Source organism: Odocoileus virginianus, chromosome 27, assembly GCF_023699985.2.
Source record: "Odocoileus virginianus isolate 20LAN1187 ecotype Illinois chromosome 27, Ovbor_1.2, whole genome shotgun sequence".
Classification (NCBI taxonomy): domain Eukaryota; kingdom Metazoa; phylum Chordata; class Mammalia; order Artiodactyla; family Cervidae; genus Odocoileus; species Odocoileus virginianus.
This window is the reverse complement of record NC_069700.1, coordinates 32,325,336-32,343,056: the sequence shown is the minus strand read 5'-3', so window position 1 is coordinate 32,343,056 and position 17,721 is coordinate 32,325,336. Positions and strand designations below refer to the sequence as shown.

The 17,721-nt window shown below is 48.7% G+C and overlaps 1 protein-coding gene across 1 annotated transcript in view; it reads left to right on the top strand.

Moving 5' to 3' along the window:
- TBC1D22B (TBC1 domain family member 22B) overlaps positions 1-17,412 on the top strand; it is a 67,306-nt gene extending 49,894 nt beyond the window's left edge. Inside the window, exons 10-13 of the mRNA XM_020885767.2 lie at positions 9-84; positions 2,615-2,742; positions 3,017-3,112; positions 15,387-17,412. Coding sequence (XP_020741426.1) covers positions 9-84; positions 2,615-2,742; positions 3,017-3,112; positions 15,387-15,515 — 429 coding nt within the window. The 3' untranslated portion in view covers positions 15,516-17,412. The remainder of the gene's footprint in view (positions 1-8; positions 85-2,614; positions 2,743-3,016; positions 3,113-15,386) is intronic.
- The last annotated feature ends 309 nt before the right edge of the window (positions 17,413-17,721 follow it).

Genomic DNA, 17,721 nt, shown 5'->3' with positions numbered 1-17,721 from the left:
ATTTGCAGGATAACTACACCTTTGCACAACCAGGGATCCAGAAGAAGGTCAAGGCGCTGGAAGAGCTTGTCAGTCGGATTGATGGTAGGTTCAGAGGAAGAACTCTCTAGCAGTGTGATTCTGACACAAGTGTGACTCACACACAGTGTGATTATGCTGGTGCGGGGGGCGGGGGGCGTCTCCTCGGCCCCTGTCCTGGCCGTGACCCCTTCCAGTTCACTCAGTGCTGTTGGCAACGCTGACATCCTTCTACATTCTCACTGGGAAGGTGAGGCGAGAACTCTGCTGTTAGGTCACATTCTTTTCTCACCTTTGTTTCCTATCACCAGGTTCTGCCAATCCTCCTTCAGCATCTCTCCTGAAATTCACCCTTTTGTTCTTCATGGCCCTAGCCACAGCTCTGGTCCAGCCATGCTTGAGTTTCTGCAGCTTCCTCCTAGAAGCACTCGCCTCCTCCATCCTCATCCCTCTTGCACATCTCTCACACACCTCCGTCTTTCCAGAGCTCTGTTCCGGTCACATCCCACTTCTGCTCGAAAGCCCATGTTCTCCATTGCTTTTAGCACCAAGTCTGTAGTCTGACCTCGTCCTTCCCGCTGTGACGTGACTCAGGATTTCTGGGCTCGATGTAGGGTCCTCAGGTGTGCCTGGTACCCCAGCAGGACACCCCATAGCTGCCTGTGACCCGTCTGGGTGGGGAACAGGAGTTGTGGCCTCCGGAAGCAGAATGTCTTTGAGGAACAGGAGCCCTGCAGTAAGTCTTGGCCCCACCATGGGATCCTGGAGTGTTAGAACTGAAGGCAAGTCAGGAAGCCCTGCTGTTGACTAATGAGGAAACTGAGGCCCGGGGACAGAAGTTGAAATTAAGTTTCATGAAGATCATGTACAGGTCTAACAGCAAGGTCTTCTGCTAAGTGGAATGTCCAGCACCAGTTAATTCTATCAGTTGCTACACAACTAATAAGTTCTATTATCTGGTTTTCCATCATGGATTTTTCTGCTTCACCAGTGCATTCCTCATCCCTGCCCCCACCTCCCCCCACCCCCCACCATATGGAGATTGCCTATCTTTCTCCTTTCTTGGGTTCTCTTCCATTGAAAACCTTCCCTGATTTGTTCCATTCATTCCAGCTTCCTTTTACAACTTAGGATTTCAGTCCCTAGAGCTGATTTGACTATTTGCTGTTCTTTCCCATGCATTGCATGTGGGATGCTTTTATCTCTCTGCCTCATTGCCTGGCCCAGCGGTCAGCTCCATGCCAAGCCCACACCCAGCTCTCCTGCCTCCCTCACTTGGCTCCTGGGACGGGGCGTATGCTGAGCTGTCTGACAGGGGCCGGCTTCCAGAGGGCCTGTGCAGTAGTTTTTTCCACTGTCTGGTCTGGCCTGTTTTTTCGTCTTCTGCCATCAAAAATATCTGATAAATAAAAGCATAGTATGTTAGGATATAGTATATTTTTAAATGTATATATCTTTGTGCTTTGAATTATAGAAGTAATACTCAGTACAAAAATTTAGACAATTCCAAAAAACCACAAAAGTAAAAATCCTCCCCCTTCTTTAAATTCTGCTCCCTAGAAATAACCATTTATTGATAGTTACTCTTTCAAAAGCTGTAGTATTTACCACATGAGGGTGCTGTTGTAGACACTTTTATTTTCTCATTTTATTCGCCCCCAGACTTACTGAGGTTTGAATGAGTATCCCCATTTATAGATTAGGGAACTGAGGAGGATGGTGATTTTTTTTTTTTTAAATCCTATCAGGCAGTAGCTGAAGGGCAGACATATGGAACAGGGTCAGGTGTGTTTGGGTTGTTCCAGAACACCACGCCCACACCACGGGGTGGGAGTTGCTGGGGGGAGCTGGTGTCTGTCGAACGTGGCAAAGCTCTTTACGGTGAATCACTTAATCAGTGGGAGAGGCTGCCCTTGAGTGGAGTCGGTGAACCTCTTTCCCCGGCTGTTTAAGTCCCTGCTGGCTGCCATCTGTCAGAGATGCTGAAGAGGAATCCTCACCGGTGGGAGGGTGGCCAAGGTGACCCACACAGCTCTTTTCCTTTGCGTCTCCTTCTGTGATGCGTAACAAGGTCAAGCAGCCAAGAGAGCCTCATGTCTCCCACGCTTGATGGCTCGAGCAGCCCTGCAAAGGAAGAAAGGCCCCCAAAACGTCACTGTGGGATGTTCAACTAGTTCTCCTACGTGTGGGGCTGAGCTAACCAAGCAGCGTTGCTGTGAGGTGGTGGGATCAAACGCCGGACACTCAGGTGCCGGTTTGGCCCCTCTAATCCAGGCTTCCCCAGGGGGAACAGCTGAAAAGCAATGGGAACTGGGACTTCCCTGGTGGTCCAGCGGTTAAGAATCCACCTTGGAATGCAAGGGACGCAGGTTCAATCCCTGGTCGGGGAACTAAGATCCCTCATGCCACAGAGCAACCAAGCCTAAGCGCTGTGGCGAAAGATCCCACGTGACGCAGTGAAGATCCAACACAGCTAAATAAACAAATAGTAAAAAAAAAAAAGAAAAACGAAACAGAAACTGCCTTTTTGGTTTATGTGAGTCACGGTCCAATCCCCTAGGTTGTGCTCGGGGGCCAATGACCCTTCCCGTTTCAGAGCAGGTACATAATCACTTCAGGAGGTACGAGGTGGAATACCTACAGTTTGCCTTCCGTTGGATGAACAACCTGCTGATGCGGGAGCTTCCCCTCCGCTGCACCATCCGCCTGTGGGACACGTACCAGGTATGGGGAGACCTCCCCCCAGCAGACACACACGCCAGGCTGTCCCTGAGGCACCCGGCTCCCCGCCGGCTGCAGCCGCTCGGAAGTCCCCCCCACCTCCTTCCTGCCTCTGTCTGCCTTGTCCTCGAGGGCAGGGCCGCTGTGCACCCAGCCATGGAAGGGCTGCTGCTCTGCTTCCCCCCCTCGCAGAAGGATGGGTCTGAGAGGGCTGGAGCCAGCTTCTCATCAGGGCTTGGAGACCTAACTCTTTCTGTTTTTCTTTTCCCCTTCCCAGTCTGAACCAGAAGGGTTCTCCCACTTTCATCTCTACGTGTGTGCAGCTTTCTTGATCAAGTGGAGGAAAGAGATCCTGGATGAGGAGGACTTTCAGGTGAGGGGCCTGCGCTCAGCCTGCGCTGGGGGTGCGCGTCAGAGGGGGCGTGCAGAGAGAAGGTGCTGCAGCAGGTGCCTGGCTGGGAAGAGGAAAGGTGAGGGGATGTTCAGAAGAGGGTGCCCCTCCCGCGTAGCAGGAAGCTCTGGGGGCCCAGAGTTCTTCAGTGTGAAAGGGTCTTAGCAACAGAAAGGCTGCCGAGCACCTGGGCAGGTCTAAGGCCTTCCAGTCATTCGCTGACGAGCGTGTATTGAATGCCTGCAGTGTGCTCAGCGCCACTGAGGGAGTAAGACATACAGAAGGTAGAACAGAGAGCTCTGTTCTTCTAGAGCTTACGTTCTAGTTGGGGAGAGACATAGTAAACAAAAGCAGTGTAAATTAAAAAGAATCTTAGAGGGTGATAAATTTTTATTTAAGTAGTTTTTTTTTTTTTTAATAAAGGATAAAGGGATTACTAGGTGGCAGGGAAGAGACAGGTTGCAGTTTCAAATAAAGTAGTCAGGATAGGCTCACTGAGAAGGCGACATGTGAGCAAAGGCTGGGAGAAGGTGAGGGAGCCACATGGACATCTGGGGGTCCACGGGGAGAGCGTCCAGGAGGCAGGAGCAGCCATGCAGAGGCAGTAAGGTTGCAGTGTGCCTGAGCTGTCTGTGGAACCATGACGGTGGTCAGTGTGGCCTGGAGCAGAGTGGCCCAAGGAAAGAGTTAGAAAGAGGCCTGAGAAGTCACAGGGGGACTTAGGTCATGGCAGCTTTGTAGCCAGAGTCAGGACTTTGGCTTTTACTCCCAGTGGAAGAGGATCCAGGAGAGGGTCTTGTGCCAAGGAGGGGCATCATCTGACTTACAGTTTCAGGGGATCCCTCTAGTATGGTCTTCAGGTGAGGCCAGCAGATGCTGGGACCCACCCCGGAGGCTCCACGAGGGTGGCCTACACCTGGATGGGGCGGTGGAGATGTGACAAGTGATCAGGTCTTGGATGTTCTTTGTAAGCAGAGTCAACAGGAATTCCTGAGAAATCAGGTATACAGTATACCAAAGGGATGAGTCGGGGTGACCCCACAGTTTGTGAGAAGGCTATAGGAGGAGCAGGTTTGTGGAGGAAGATCAGGAGTTCATTTTGGGGCATGATGAATTTTAAACACCGTTAAAAGACATCCAAATGGAGAGGTAGAGTAGGGAAGTAAATCTTGTGAGTCTGGGCTTGAAAGAGAGAGGAGTCTGGACTGGATATGTGTGTTTAGGAGCCTCTGGCTAGATGGTCCTTGAAGCCGGGCCCCTGGATGAAATCCAGAGGAGGTGGGAGTGAATAGAAGAGACAGGAGAACCAGGCCTGAGCCCCAGCGGCGCCCCTTACGGAAGGTCAAGGAGGAGAGGTGGTCAGACAAGGGGGGGCGTGGCCGGTGGGAGTGCAGTGTCCTGGAACCCGAGGTGGGGATGCGAGGAAGACTGAAGAGGCGGTGGAAGCCAGCCAGCTGCTGCAGGGGACAGGGCGTGGGGACTGAGGGGAGCGGCCACCAGGCTCTGCCATCTGCAGAGAGGGCCGGGGAGGGAGGCCACCTGAAGGTCATAATCTCTCGGGGCGGTGGCAGTGGGCGTTTGATTTTCTGCTTTGTACGTTGATGAACTGGGGGGTGTGGGGTGTTTTTTTTTTTAATGGGCATATATTCCTTTTAAAAATGTGAGCGGGGGGAAAGCCAGAGAAGGTTGGGTATTTTTCTAGGTTCTAACTAATACCTCGGGTGTTCTTAGGAACAGCAGCCTCTCCACATGACCCCCAGGCAGGCCCACTCTGTAATTGGTGTTAGGTGGTTAAAGCATAAGAAACCTATCCCGCAAATAAGTGGAAAGACAGGACCCAACTTGCCCAAGGAAGGGCTTTGGGAGAGAAAGGGAGGAGTGGGTCTCTGCGGGTAGGTGCCAGGGCGGTGGGCAAAGTGCTGAGGCTTCTGCCAGCCAGAAGTGTGTGCGGCGCCTGGGAGGAACAAGGGGCCGGGCTGGGCTGGGCACGCGCTGGGTGAGCTGTCAGTTTTGATACTGTGGTTGAGGAGGCGCAGCTATCAGGAGCCCGCAGTGTAATTTTGTTTATCATGAGCCAGGCTCGGAGGGCCTTGTCACTTGTGATAGAAGCGCTTCCCAGATTAGCTCGGGGGTGGGGGGCGGGGGAGGTGACTCCTGGAATGGTGCACAGCAATTCACAACATCAACAGCATAGGACCATAGTCTGAGACTTTAAAACTACCTTAGACGTGGAGATGTTCTATCTGATGGATCTGAGGCCTTTCTGAAGTAACCCACAGAATGACAATGGGCTTTTTGTTGACTCATTAACACCTCAGTTAGTCCTCCTCAATACAGGAATCTCCCCTCTTTCCTTGAGACAAAATGGAATGGGTGATTCAAGGATAATCTGCAGAGTTCCCCGCAACTCCACAGATCTATAATTCTATGAATAATGAAAGAAGAAGGGTGCCTGGCTGCGCTTGGACAGGCCAGCAGTGTCCCTTAGGAGACACAGCAAGGGCAGGAGAGCATCGTGTGGCGTTGGGAGATGCGGGCCCGTGACCTCTCTGCAGAGAAAGACAGCCCGCACTGCCCAGCTGCTGACGGGCCGCCTGCAGCTAAAACAGAGAGGAGGCTGTGTGCATGAATACAGGTGTCCCAGAGAGCCTCACATGCCCAGCCACGAGAGAGGAGGTTTTAGGGCTGAAAGCTGAGTGACTCAAAGAAGAACCAGGTGAAGTAGCTGCAGAAATAAATGAGTTTGTGGCACTTTTGGCAGACCAGGCATGTATCACCCTTAAAGATCAGGGGAAGGGAGCCAGCTGTAAAGGGAACCAGTGCAGCATATATCAGGGGAACCAGCGGCCCCCGCCCCCTTCTAAAGTTAGGGGACTATGCAGAATAGTCCAGTGGTTAAGCCACAGTCCTTGGAACCTGTCTGCCTGGGGTCGAATCCTGGCTCTGCCATTTTTCTAGGTCTGCAGCCTTCAGCAGACTAACTTGGCCCTGTAAGTTTTCTTATCAGAAAAATGGGATGAGAGTACTTACCTTCTAGAGCTGTTAATGAGGATTATACAAATTGCTGTACTTGAAGCTGTCAGAATGGTATACTTAGCCTGTGGCCTTCAAAGCAGTGAGCTTATTAACCCTAATATTATTAGTTCCTGCAGTGTACTCTTGAGTCTGAGAAGCAGTGAAATGAGGATAGCTTCAGGAACCCAAGTCTTTTAGTGACTTTGAACTTACCTGAGTAAACTCTACTAGGCTAATCCTGGGTAAGACCAAGCTGGATGACCAAGTGGGGCTGGAGGAGGTGTTCAGAGGGTGCAGGGGCAAAGGGCGGTGCCCCGGCCATGGTGAGCCCCCAGAGGGAAGGCCACCTGCTTCTCCCTGGCTGAGCAGTTGTCTGGGGTCACGCTGCCTGGGGTGGGGGACCGAAAGCACACACAGGAGGATCACTCCATCAGGTTTCCCTGCTGAGACCTCTGAGCAAGGGAACCTCGGGCGTGTCCATGCACAGGGCCCATAGGGGCAGAATGGCCCGGTCCTCTGGGCCGTAGGCTGCTTGAAACGGGCTTCCGGCAGAGCTGGGCCAGGGCTCTTTCCTGGTAGAGGGGGCCTCGGCGATTCTGGCCCTCAGCCTGGGCTGCCTGAATAGAATAATGGTGATAATGTCCAGTTGCATTTTATGAAATTGTCTATAGGTCACACAGTCAAGTATTGGCAATTTAATAAGGTTCAATCTAATAATAGCGGCATCGCAGCACTTAATGTAGCAGGCATGATCCTAAGTGCTTCTCTGTGTTAGCTCATTGCAGCCATCCCACAAGAAACCTTGTAGTAACTACCCCTATTTCACACATGGGGAAACTGAGTCATGGTGAGTAGGACTACGGTGTGTGCCTACTCACACCTGAGGTGAAGTGACTCAGCCAGGGTCACCCAGGGAGTCAAGGACTGGCTTGACTCAAACGGTGGAGACCCGGAAGCCGGGCTCTGGGCGTGGACTGGGTGTCCTGCTGCTCCCTCGGGGCCTGGCCAGGGCCCTCCTGGGCCACCGGGGCTCAGTTTGCACCCTCCTCCCCCTCCTCCGCTATTATGGAGGTAGTGATTTCCTCGATACATCCTTTAATGTAAGTCAGAGAGAACAGGCATTTGAACAAATGCCTGGTCACATGTAACCTAAAAATTCCCCTCGGGGAAAAGCAGCGTCTCTGGGAGTCCAGGAGAACACGGGACCCCACAGAGATGTCAGGGCAGGTGCTGACAAGCCCTCAGATGGCTCAAAAGTGACCTTCAGAAGCCCTGTGCAGGGAGCACCAAGACTAATAACCAGAGTTCCTTTAAATACATAAAAAGGGAACTGGCAGAGGAGCTGGTGGGACCTGCTGATGACTCTTAAACCAGAGGAGCAGCTGGTCTCAATCCTTTGCTTTCATCTTATAGAAGAAAGCCTTGGAGAGATTCCCACCCTGAAAGTGACTTTTGCAGGAGACAGGACAGAGTTGTTAAATGAAATAGTGGTAAGCCTGTGGGCTGTTCCAAGCCTGAATACCCAACTAAGAGTAAATAAAGCCCTTGAACCAGATGGCATCCACCCACCACTTCTGCAGAAACTCAAGGGTGGGATTGTGGAACATTGCCCAAACACAGGCCCCATCTTCAGAGACATCCAGTAAATCGCCAGTTTAAGTCATCCCCAGAAAGTGCCCAGATTTTAGTACCCTGGGAACTAAAGATGTTCCACCCAGAGCAGGCGGGTGTGAGAAAGGACATGACTCCTCGACATAGAAACAAAACAAACATCGGAGGGGGACTCCACTTTCTCTAGGGGGAGTCTTGTACTAAATGTCCTGGGTACTTTTGATGCCGGGAAACCTATGAATACGTGTGATGCTGAAAAAGTTTACATAACAAGGACGTGTCTTGGAAGTTTTTATTGAGACCAAGGGAATTGTTTCACTGATTCTCAAAACAAGCGGGATTTGTTTCAGAATACTTACTTAGGGGGGCCGGATGAGTGTGGGTGGCTGCAGCGTTCCTGGTGACCTCGATATAGCAGTGCAGCCATGGCAGAACCACAGCCCGCATCCAGCCGCCTCACGGACAAGACCACCCTCAGCTGCTGCTGCGACCCAGATCCCAGCAGGGAGGATTTCCTCTTGCAGCAGAGGAGGCTGTGAATTAGGGATCCTAGGAAGTCGTTGGGTTTTTGTGCTAGAATTCTTGGAATGAGACTACTCCAAGAATTAGGTTTTCCCACTGGGAAATTTTCACCGTTCCTTGGTTTGCTGCTGCTGCTAAGTCACTTCACTTGTGTCCGACTCTGTGCGACCCCATAGACGGCAGCCCACCAGGCTCCTCTGTCCCTGAGATTCTCCAGGCAAGAATACTGGAGTGGGTTACCATTTCCTTCTCCAGTGCCTGCATGCATGCTAAGTCGCTTCAGTCGTGTCCAACTCTGTGCGACCCTATGGACAGCAGCCCACCAGGCTCCTCCGTCCACGGGATTCTCCAGGCAGGAATACTGGAGTGGGTTGCCATTTCCTTCTCCAGTTCCTTGGTTCAGGAAGGTAAAAAAGACACTCAAAATATAAGATGAAAGGACTTCCCTGGTGGTCCAGTGGTAAAAATTCCACGCTTCCAACTGCTGGGGGCATAGGTTTGATCCCTGGTCGGGGAAGTCCCACATACCACGTGGTGTGGCCAGAAGTAAAGGATGCATCCTGGGCCATCCCTGGGAAAGCTGCCCTTGAGCTGACACACAACTGGAGCGGTGCAGACACTGAAGTCAGTTACCACAGGGACGGCTCAGGCCCTCGGGGATGCGGTCACACTGAAACCGCTGTTCCTGGCGTTCACGGGGCTTATAAAAGGTTTGAAAAACTGGGAGTCCAGTGTGTAAAGAAACCTGATGATGAGAAAATGAAAGGCCTGGAATTTACTCACAATCCTGATGGCTTCTGGAGTAAAATTTTGAATCCTAACAGAATGATAACTGTTATTTAGTTCTGTGAGAATGCTGATTTGAGATTTCAGCAAAGACATTGTGGAAGGTAAAACAGGAAACCCTGTGATTCAAGATATTCAGATAACCAGGCGCATCCAGGACTGATGGATCCTTGTCCCAACTCAGATTATTCTTAAGTCTGTTTCCCTTCCCTATTTCAGCTGTTTTTCACCTAACTGTTCAGTCATCCTAGTTTTAAAGTAGTGCTTTGTCTTATGTCCTTGAATATAGTTGTATAACTTTACGTTTTTAGGCAATAATTAGAACAATTCCCTTCAGAGGCTGCATGTTCCTTCTGTCTCCTTATGAGCCACAAGTCTACAAGTCTGCCTTTGAGTCACCATTTTCAGAAAAAGAAGAAAAAAGCACTTAACATGTTTTTGTCATGGTTACCTTCTGGGGTTTCAGTTCCTTAGAAGTGATTTTTCACAATGAGAAGTAAAGAACCCTGAGTGCGCACACACACACACACACACACAGAAAACTTATTTGACTAGGAAAGTATTTTTACATGCCTGAATACACCTAACGTTTGCAAAGAATGTGCCAGTTTTCCTGGGTGATTCCACCCACGGTGTCATATTTAATGGTATATATTTTCTGTGACCTATAAGTTCTCTGTTATTAATTATTTCACATCTTATTTGGTTGTCCTTGGCCCTTATTACCAAGTAACGTTAATCAGCTCTTGCAGATTTCCTTCAACAGCTTCTTCTGTGACTTCTCGAGCCCCACTTTTCTTGTTTCCGGCACACGGTGTTTAGCATAGTGGTTATACGCACAGACTCTGGAACCAGACGAGTCTGGTGTTAGTCATAGTCGTGTCGACCCTGTGGACTGTAGCCCACCAGGCTCCTCTGTCCATGGGATCCTCCAAGCAAGAATACTGGAGTGGGTGGCCGTTTCCTTCTCCAGGGGATCTTCCCCGCCCCGGGATCAAAGCCGGGTCTCCTGCCTTTCGGGCAGATTCTTTACTGTCTGGGCCACCAAGGAAGCCCAGATTACCCGGGTTCAGATCCTCGCCCGGCAATACTCTGTGATCTATGCAAGTTCCTTAACTCCTCACCCTCACTGTTTCGTATGTAAAGTGGGCATAATAAGATGTGCCTCACAGAGTTGATATGGGGCTTAAATGTGCTAGAGTACATGTAAAGACCCCCATCTGGTGAGCAGTAAGTGCTCCACAAACTGTAATTGCCACTCTGATGGTGGTTATCCTTGGTGTCCCCCCTTGCTCTTTAATTCTTCCATCTGTTGAACATTCTCTTGTGAGTTTCCCCTGCGCGTTTTCTTATCAAGGACTCTGCTTATTCCCTGCTGTCCGTTCTCCTTCTGCCCCCTTGTCTTCCCCTCCGCCCCCTCACACATGACTCATCCCTCCTCTTTTTCCTTTGGAATCTGGATTCTCAGCAGGTACCTTCTCTAGCCATTTCGAGCTTTTCTTCTCTGAAAGCCACCGCCTCTTCTCGTTCACTCGGAATCACTCTCAGCTGCTTGCCCCATAAGCTGTCTGCTCACACCTGTGGTGTTTCACCGACTGTGTATTAATGCTTCGTGCTCCCATGAGCTGGCTTTGTAACACATGTTCAGTTCCCCACCCCAGCAGTGTCTCTTCTCTACCCCTTGATTAACTTACCTGATTTGTAATTGACAGCATCTTTTCCCACCTGTGATAATTCAGTTTCTACTACTTTATCCCTGATTTATCAATGCATGGACAGGATTCCCGTTTTTACAGCGCTGGGGGGAGAGGGGGGCGGCGGGTGTGTGTGTGTGCAGTTCCTGGGGACGGCCACCAGGTGGCAGAATGTTCCTCCCACCTAAGCCTCAACTGTTGGTGGGAGAGGTAGTAGGAAGCTGACATGTTCAAGGGTAGAATTATTTCAGGGCTTCTGGGAGGTTTCTAGCAAGACTAGAAGAACTGAAAATTACAGGTAGATTCTCTCCTAGAAAAAAAATCTCCTCTAGACACATCAACTGTTGGTTGTTTTTGCTTGTGAGTTATTCAAGTGTATGTAACCATTACAGAATCTGCCTGCAGTGCAGGAGACCCTGATCTCTGGGTCAGGAAGATCCCCTGGAGAAGGGCATAGATACCCACTCCAGTATTCTCGCTTAGAGAATTCCATGGACAAAGGAACCTGGTGGGGTCCTCCTGGTGGAGTCCACGGGGTCGCAAAGAGTCAGACAGGACTGAGCGACTAACAAAAACCATTATAGAAAAATTAGAAAATACCAATAAAGAAAATGAAGGTACTTGAAATCTTACCATACAAAGGTGATATGTCTCCTTCCAGACATTTTGCCATGCAGATCTGTGTGAATAAATACATATTGTCTGCACATAACCCTTAATGGAAATACTCTGTATATTGGGTTGGCCAGAAACTTTGTTGGGATTTTCCTTTTTTTTTAAGGTTTTTATTTATTTACTTATCTGACATGTACACACCGCTGTATTTCATTTTTTTGGCTGTGCTGGGTCTTCGTTGCCGCACTCACAGCTCTGGTTGTGGAGAGCCGGGGAGCTCTCTAGCTGCTGTGCATAGGCTTCTAATTGTGGTGTCTTGTCTTGCAGAGCACAGGCTCTAGGCGCAGGGCTTCAGCAGTCGCAGCGCAGGGGCCCATCACTTGTGGCTCGCGGGTCCTAGAGCATGCAGGCTTCAGTAGTTGTGGTGTTCAGGTTTAGCTGGCTCCTCAGCATGTGGAATCTCTTTCTGGAACAGGGATCAAAGCCATGTCCCCTGCACTGGCAGGCGGAGTCTCATCATCCACTGCGCCACCAGGGAAGTCCTGTCCAGGTTTTTCTGTTTGGTGTTGTGAAATATGTTGTTTTTGTAACCTCCTTTTATCATTGGTACAAAATATAGCAGATGTTCCATAATGTCAGAATGCATAGATGTGTATAATTTTTCCCATTTTTGCATTTTTTGCACGTTACATGAGTACATGCTCATACAAAAATTGTGAAAGCATTAATAACTTGAGTGCAGGGTATTCCATTTTACAGATTTATCTTCATTTTTTTAGGTTTTTTTTTTTTTTTTTTTTGGTCACACTGTGCAGCTTGCTGTATCTGGTCAGTTCTCTGATCAGGTATCGAACCTGTGCACTCAACAGCTAAAGCATAAAGTCCTCACCATTGGACTGCCAGGGAATTCCCTTGACTTGTGGCTTTCAGTTCAATTCTCAGGCTTGGAAACCCAGGGACAGTGTTTACAATTAGCCAAGTTTGTTGAATGAGAGTATTAAGCCCTGTTCGAGATCCAGGGACATGAGCATTTTTTTCTGGATGAGTCTTAAGTACCTTTAAAGTGCGCTTTGACACGTAATTTCATTCCTAGGAATTTAGCCCAAGGAAACAATCTAAAGTACGGCTTTATGCACAAGGCTGTTCATTATAATTTCATTATAGTGAAAAACCAGAAATAATTAAATGCTCAAAACAGGAAGATACTGAGTAAATTAGGGTACTTCTGCATCATGGAAAATTCTTTGACCACTGAAAATGTCTAAAAGGAGTTTTTAATATTAGAGGAAATGCTTATGCTAAGAGCTGCACAGATTCAAGAGTATTTAGAGAAAATGTTTCATCTGTATAAAAATGTGCAGAAAAAGGACTGGAAGGAAATATGCCAAAATGCTTTAAAAGTAGCTTCCTGTTGATTATGAAGTTAAGGGTGGTTTATTTTGTGCTCTATTATTTTCAACAAAGTAAACAAGCTTCCAGAAAATGTATTACTACGGGGAAAATGTTCTGTAACAGAAGTAATATACAAAGACTTTATTGTAATAATTGAAAATGAGGTGAAATATAATGAGAGAAAGCAAGTCTCACATCTCCAAAGGTAACCAGTGTTAACAGTTTCACCACCTAGCCTTTTAAAAATTTTACATACATACGTGCATATACAAACATATAGTTGTATTTTCTCTTTTACCTGAGTGGGATCATAACTCTATTTTTCTGCAACTTGCTTGTTTTTGCCCCTAAAAATGTCTTTGGTATCTTTGCACCTTGACACATGTAGTCCTGCTTCGTGTTATAGGTGCTGCTTGTATTTCAGAGTTTGGAGAGTTGTTTTCTCTAAGTGCCCGGTGCTGACAGGCGCCTCCGTCATGTCCTTTTCCCCACTGTTTGAAGCAGTGGTGCAGTGCTGCCCCTTGTACCGGAGTGCAAATGTTTCCCAAGGAGGAGTACTAAGAAGTTAAGTTGCTGGATCAGAGACCGTGTGTATTTCTGGGTTTATTTTTTTCCCCTCTGTTTTTTGGTTTTTTTTTTCCCCCTCTGTTTTTTTGTTCTGTTTTGTGGGAGAGGGGTATTGTTTGTTTGTTTGGGGTTTTATTTTTTGGCCATACTGTGCAGCTTGCAGGATCTTAGTTCCCCAACCAGGGCTGGAACCCAGGTCCTGGCAGTACAAGCACTGAGTCTAACCACTGGGCTGCCAGGGAAGTCCCTGCATCTCTGGTTTTGACAGATGTGGCCTGAGTTTGTTAAGATGATATGAACTTGTCTCCTGAAACCAAGACCAGAGAATAACAGTGGCTTCAAACAAAGGAGCTGTGTGCTTCTCTTCCATTGAGAGGCCGAGTGTGAGTCCAGGGCTAACGTGGCTTCAGGGTGGCAAGGACTCGGGTTTCTTCTCTCTCGTTGCTCTACCGTCTTCAACACATAGCTTTATTCTTAGGGTCTAAGATGACTGCTTCAAACTCCTCCATTCATCACCGTTTTATAGGAAGGGGAGGAGTAGTTTAGGGCAGAACCCAGGAGTTACACTGCCCCCCAGATTGGCCAGAACTTATCATACTGGCCATACACAGCAGTGATGTTCCCATGTACCTCTGTGCCCAGCTAAACTTCTGTTACTAAAGGAAGAAATATTATAAAAGATACGCAAAACCTCTTCACTAAAAACTACGAAACATTGCTAGAGGGCACACATCGGCCAGTGGCAGGGTTACAGCATGTTGATGGGCCATTGGCATTTTGTACATTACCTGTTTGCATCCGTTTTTTTTTTTTTCCATTTAGTGGTTTTCCTTTTCTTCTTACTGATTTTTAGGTACTCCTTCTTTATTGTAGATATTAACTTTTTGTCTTTTATAAGTGTTATAAATATTTTCCTGTAGTCAATTTTCTTGTATTTTAACCTTGTTTTTGTGCCTTGATATAATGAGGTTTCAAAACTGTATCAAATCCGTCAGTCTCTTTCTGGGTTTTGTCTTGCTACTGTTTCTTTTATAATCAGAAAAATAAGAAGATCCAGTTCGGAAAGAGAGGCAGAGAAAGAACACAAAGTGACAGCAAAGGCAAGGGTAACTAAATTATAGAGATAACCTAAAATTTCACATTCATTCTTTATTCTAATGTCCTCTTTAATAGGCTGCCTCCATGGAGCTGATTGAGGGACCGGGGCTTTGAAAACGGAATAGGATTTAGATAGGTAGAGGAGAAAAAGAGGAAGTGTTCCAAGCAAAAGGAACAACCTAAATTAAACCCTGGAGGCACAGATAAATGTGGCTGAAGTGGACCCGGCTGGATGAGGCTCATACCTTGGGAATAGTAGGACATAAGCTGGACAGGTAGGTTGAGGACAGTCTCTGGGGAACAGAGCAGAGGATAAATACAGTGATTAAGAAGCAAACATTGGGATTAGGCGAAAGATTGTCCAATGCAAAAAGGTTTGTAGCAGTCTTATCCATGAAGGTGTTTTGTTTTGTTTTTTTCCTTAAAGGAAATAAATGAAGTATCTAATAAAAGGGAAATTTTTAGTAAATTAAAGTATAGCCACGTAATGGAGTACTAACATTGAGAATAATCATTTTTGAAGACTGTGCGGAAAAACACAAAAATTATAGTAAAAAAGGATGAATAAAAAGCATGTAAAATCATAATTATGATTACAGCTATTTAAAGAAATGTGCACGTGAAAAAAGACAGAAAAGGAATACTTTGAAATTAAGAGAAATATATTTGGATGAGTGATTATTTTTCTCTTTTAAAGATGCGCATGTATTGTAGTCATCCTCTATTTATAATCTTTTAAAGAGGCAGGTGTTAGTGGATCAGAGACTCAGCAGAGGCTTTTCAGGGCTTCCTGAAGGAGAACTAGGGGCCAAGGGCCGTGTGCCACAGGGGAGGAGGGAGGCCGGACCCTGGGGATGGGTGACCCAGGAGGAAGGGGCTCCGTTCCATGGCCTTCGAGTCCCTTGGTCAGTAGTCCCGCAGTGATCAAATGATAAAAGTCCTTTCTTGCATTCCAGGGTCTCCTCATGCTGCTGCAGAACCTACCTACGATACACTGGGGCAACGAAGAGATTGGGCTGCTCCTCGCCGAGGCCTACAGACTCAAGTACATGTTCGCCGACGCCCCCAATCACTACCGCCGATAGGTGCTGTCTCCCCAGGGGGACCCAGACTGCCCCACCTCTGACGGCAATCTGATCACTGTGGCCACTGTGCGAGCCGTGGACTCTGGCCAGGAGCTCCTCCTGCTGTAAAAAGCTCACACCCGCCGCCCAGGTCTTAACTTTCTGGCGTGCCTGTCCACCACGCCCTGTCTCCGGACAGGTCTCCTGGACCGCTATCAGTATTCCATGACACGTGGATGGGCTCAGCTCTGGGAGAGGACAGAAAAGGAGGTACAGGGTTGTCTGCCCCTTTAAGAGAAACCGGAGAGAAGAAGGGGAAGGCTCAGGGTCTCAACTCACATTGCCCTACGTGGACTGGCTGTCTCTTGCCTCCCAGCCCCAGCTGACACCGTTGCTTTTTTGTGACATAGTTTGATTTGATCATAGGTCAAAAATGCCTTATGTTTTCAAAAGACTCCTGTCCCCTCCCCTCTACCCCCAACTCCTAGCCCTTCCCCTTCTGCCCAAGTCTAAGCCAGTGAGGGGCAGCTTCCTAGGAGCTTTGTTCTCAGTCGGAGGAGGCACTGATGCTTATAACTCTGGGGAGAGACCTACAGCCAAGGGCTCGGAATTTTATTTTTCCTTTTCTCACACAGATGTCTGTACGTGTGCCTGCATCTGTGTGTGTATGTGGGTGTACACACCCATCAACTTTTAGTTACACGTCCGAATGTCCGTATGTGTCCTGACCAGCCCCGTCAAACAGCCAGCTGGGAAGGGCCCCAGTGACCAAGTATACACGCATCCCTTGAGAAGGATCAGGTCAGGGGAGGGAGAAGGGGCTTATTACCTCTCCGAAACCCCCCCCTTTTTCCGTGATGACCCACTCCAAGATATTATTATGTGTAAATTGTGTTATTATGTATATGGGTAAAGATGTATAAATATATGTCTTCTTTGTAGCAGATATGATTTTTATATTTATAACGTGCATCAACATGTGAAAGCAATCTAGGTCACTAGCACAGAGGAAGTTGCCAGGCAGGTGACTTCAGCGCCTCCAGGTTGGTTCCTGGGCGCCCATCCTGTGAGGGAAGTGAAGGGGCGTCGGCCGCAGTGAGCACAGCCAACAGATGGAGCTGCTCTGATGATGGCGGGAGCCCTCCCCAGCATCAGTGTCTCCGAGTTTTTCCTGTCTTCCTCCTCCCCTCCCCAGCCCCAGGCCTCCAGACGCATTTGCCCTGTTCCTTCCCCATCTTCGGCAGTCAGAGCTCCCCTCCGTTCACCCCAGCTGCTCCCCCCGCCCCCAGGGACAGGACTGCAGAGGCAGAAGCCCCTCTGCACGTTTCTAGCACCCTGCCTTTCCCCTGGAATTGGGGGAGGGCTTTGGTTTCCACGTTTTTGTTTCTTTTTTTTACAAGTCAGCATTGTATTCAAGATAAGCTGTGACTGACTGTCAGTGCCAAGGGAGAGGGTTTCGTGTGTTCCTGGGGCCTGGGGCTCTTCCAAGAGAGAGGCATCTGGTGTCCCCCCCACTGTCACCATCACACCCCACGCAGCTCACGAGATGGGTGACCTGTGTTGGATGCTGGTGGGGGGGGAGGTGGCAGGCAGCCGGCACCCTCTGGGGAAGTTGGGCGGTGCCCCCTGTGGGCGAGGCCCTGAGTCTCCCAGTGGCGCCCATGGCGCTGGCATGTTCCATTTCTCACCGGGAGCTGTTTCTCAGGCATTCTTTCCGGCCCTCTCCTTCTCCCCGTCCGTGTGCCTCAATAGCCTCCTTCACAGAGTGAGAGGGCTGTGGTCCTCCCTCGACTGGACTAATTAAAGAAAGACACTTGTGTTCCCAAGTGGTGGTTTTATTTTTTTAGTTTTTATGTTTGTATGGGAAATTGTGGATAAAGTGAAAGAACTGTAAATAAATAGTGTATTTCCTCCTCCACTGCTGATTTTTCTGCCATGGATTTGCGTAACCCCGAACCTAAGGTCTCCTGTTGTCAGGCTCCTCGTGCTGATGCCTGTAAGCACGGGGGACGAGCTTTCTGTAGGGCAGGCACAGGGTCGACGGGAGGCGGGAGGCAGCCTCAGAGGATGTCGGTAAACACTTGGAAGCGCCTCCTCTGTGCCGGATACTGTGGACACAAACGTGATTCGTGATTCTTCATCGCTCATGTGTATAGGGCACCTTGCCGTGTGCAAAGCACTGTGAAAAGCACTTGAGGTTTATTTCATTTATGCAAAAGGAGTGTAT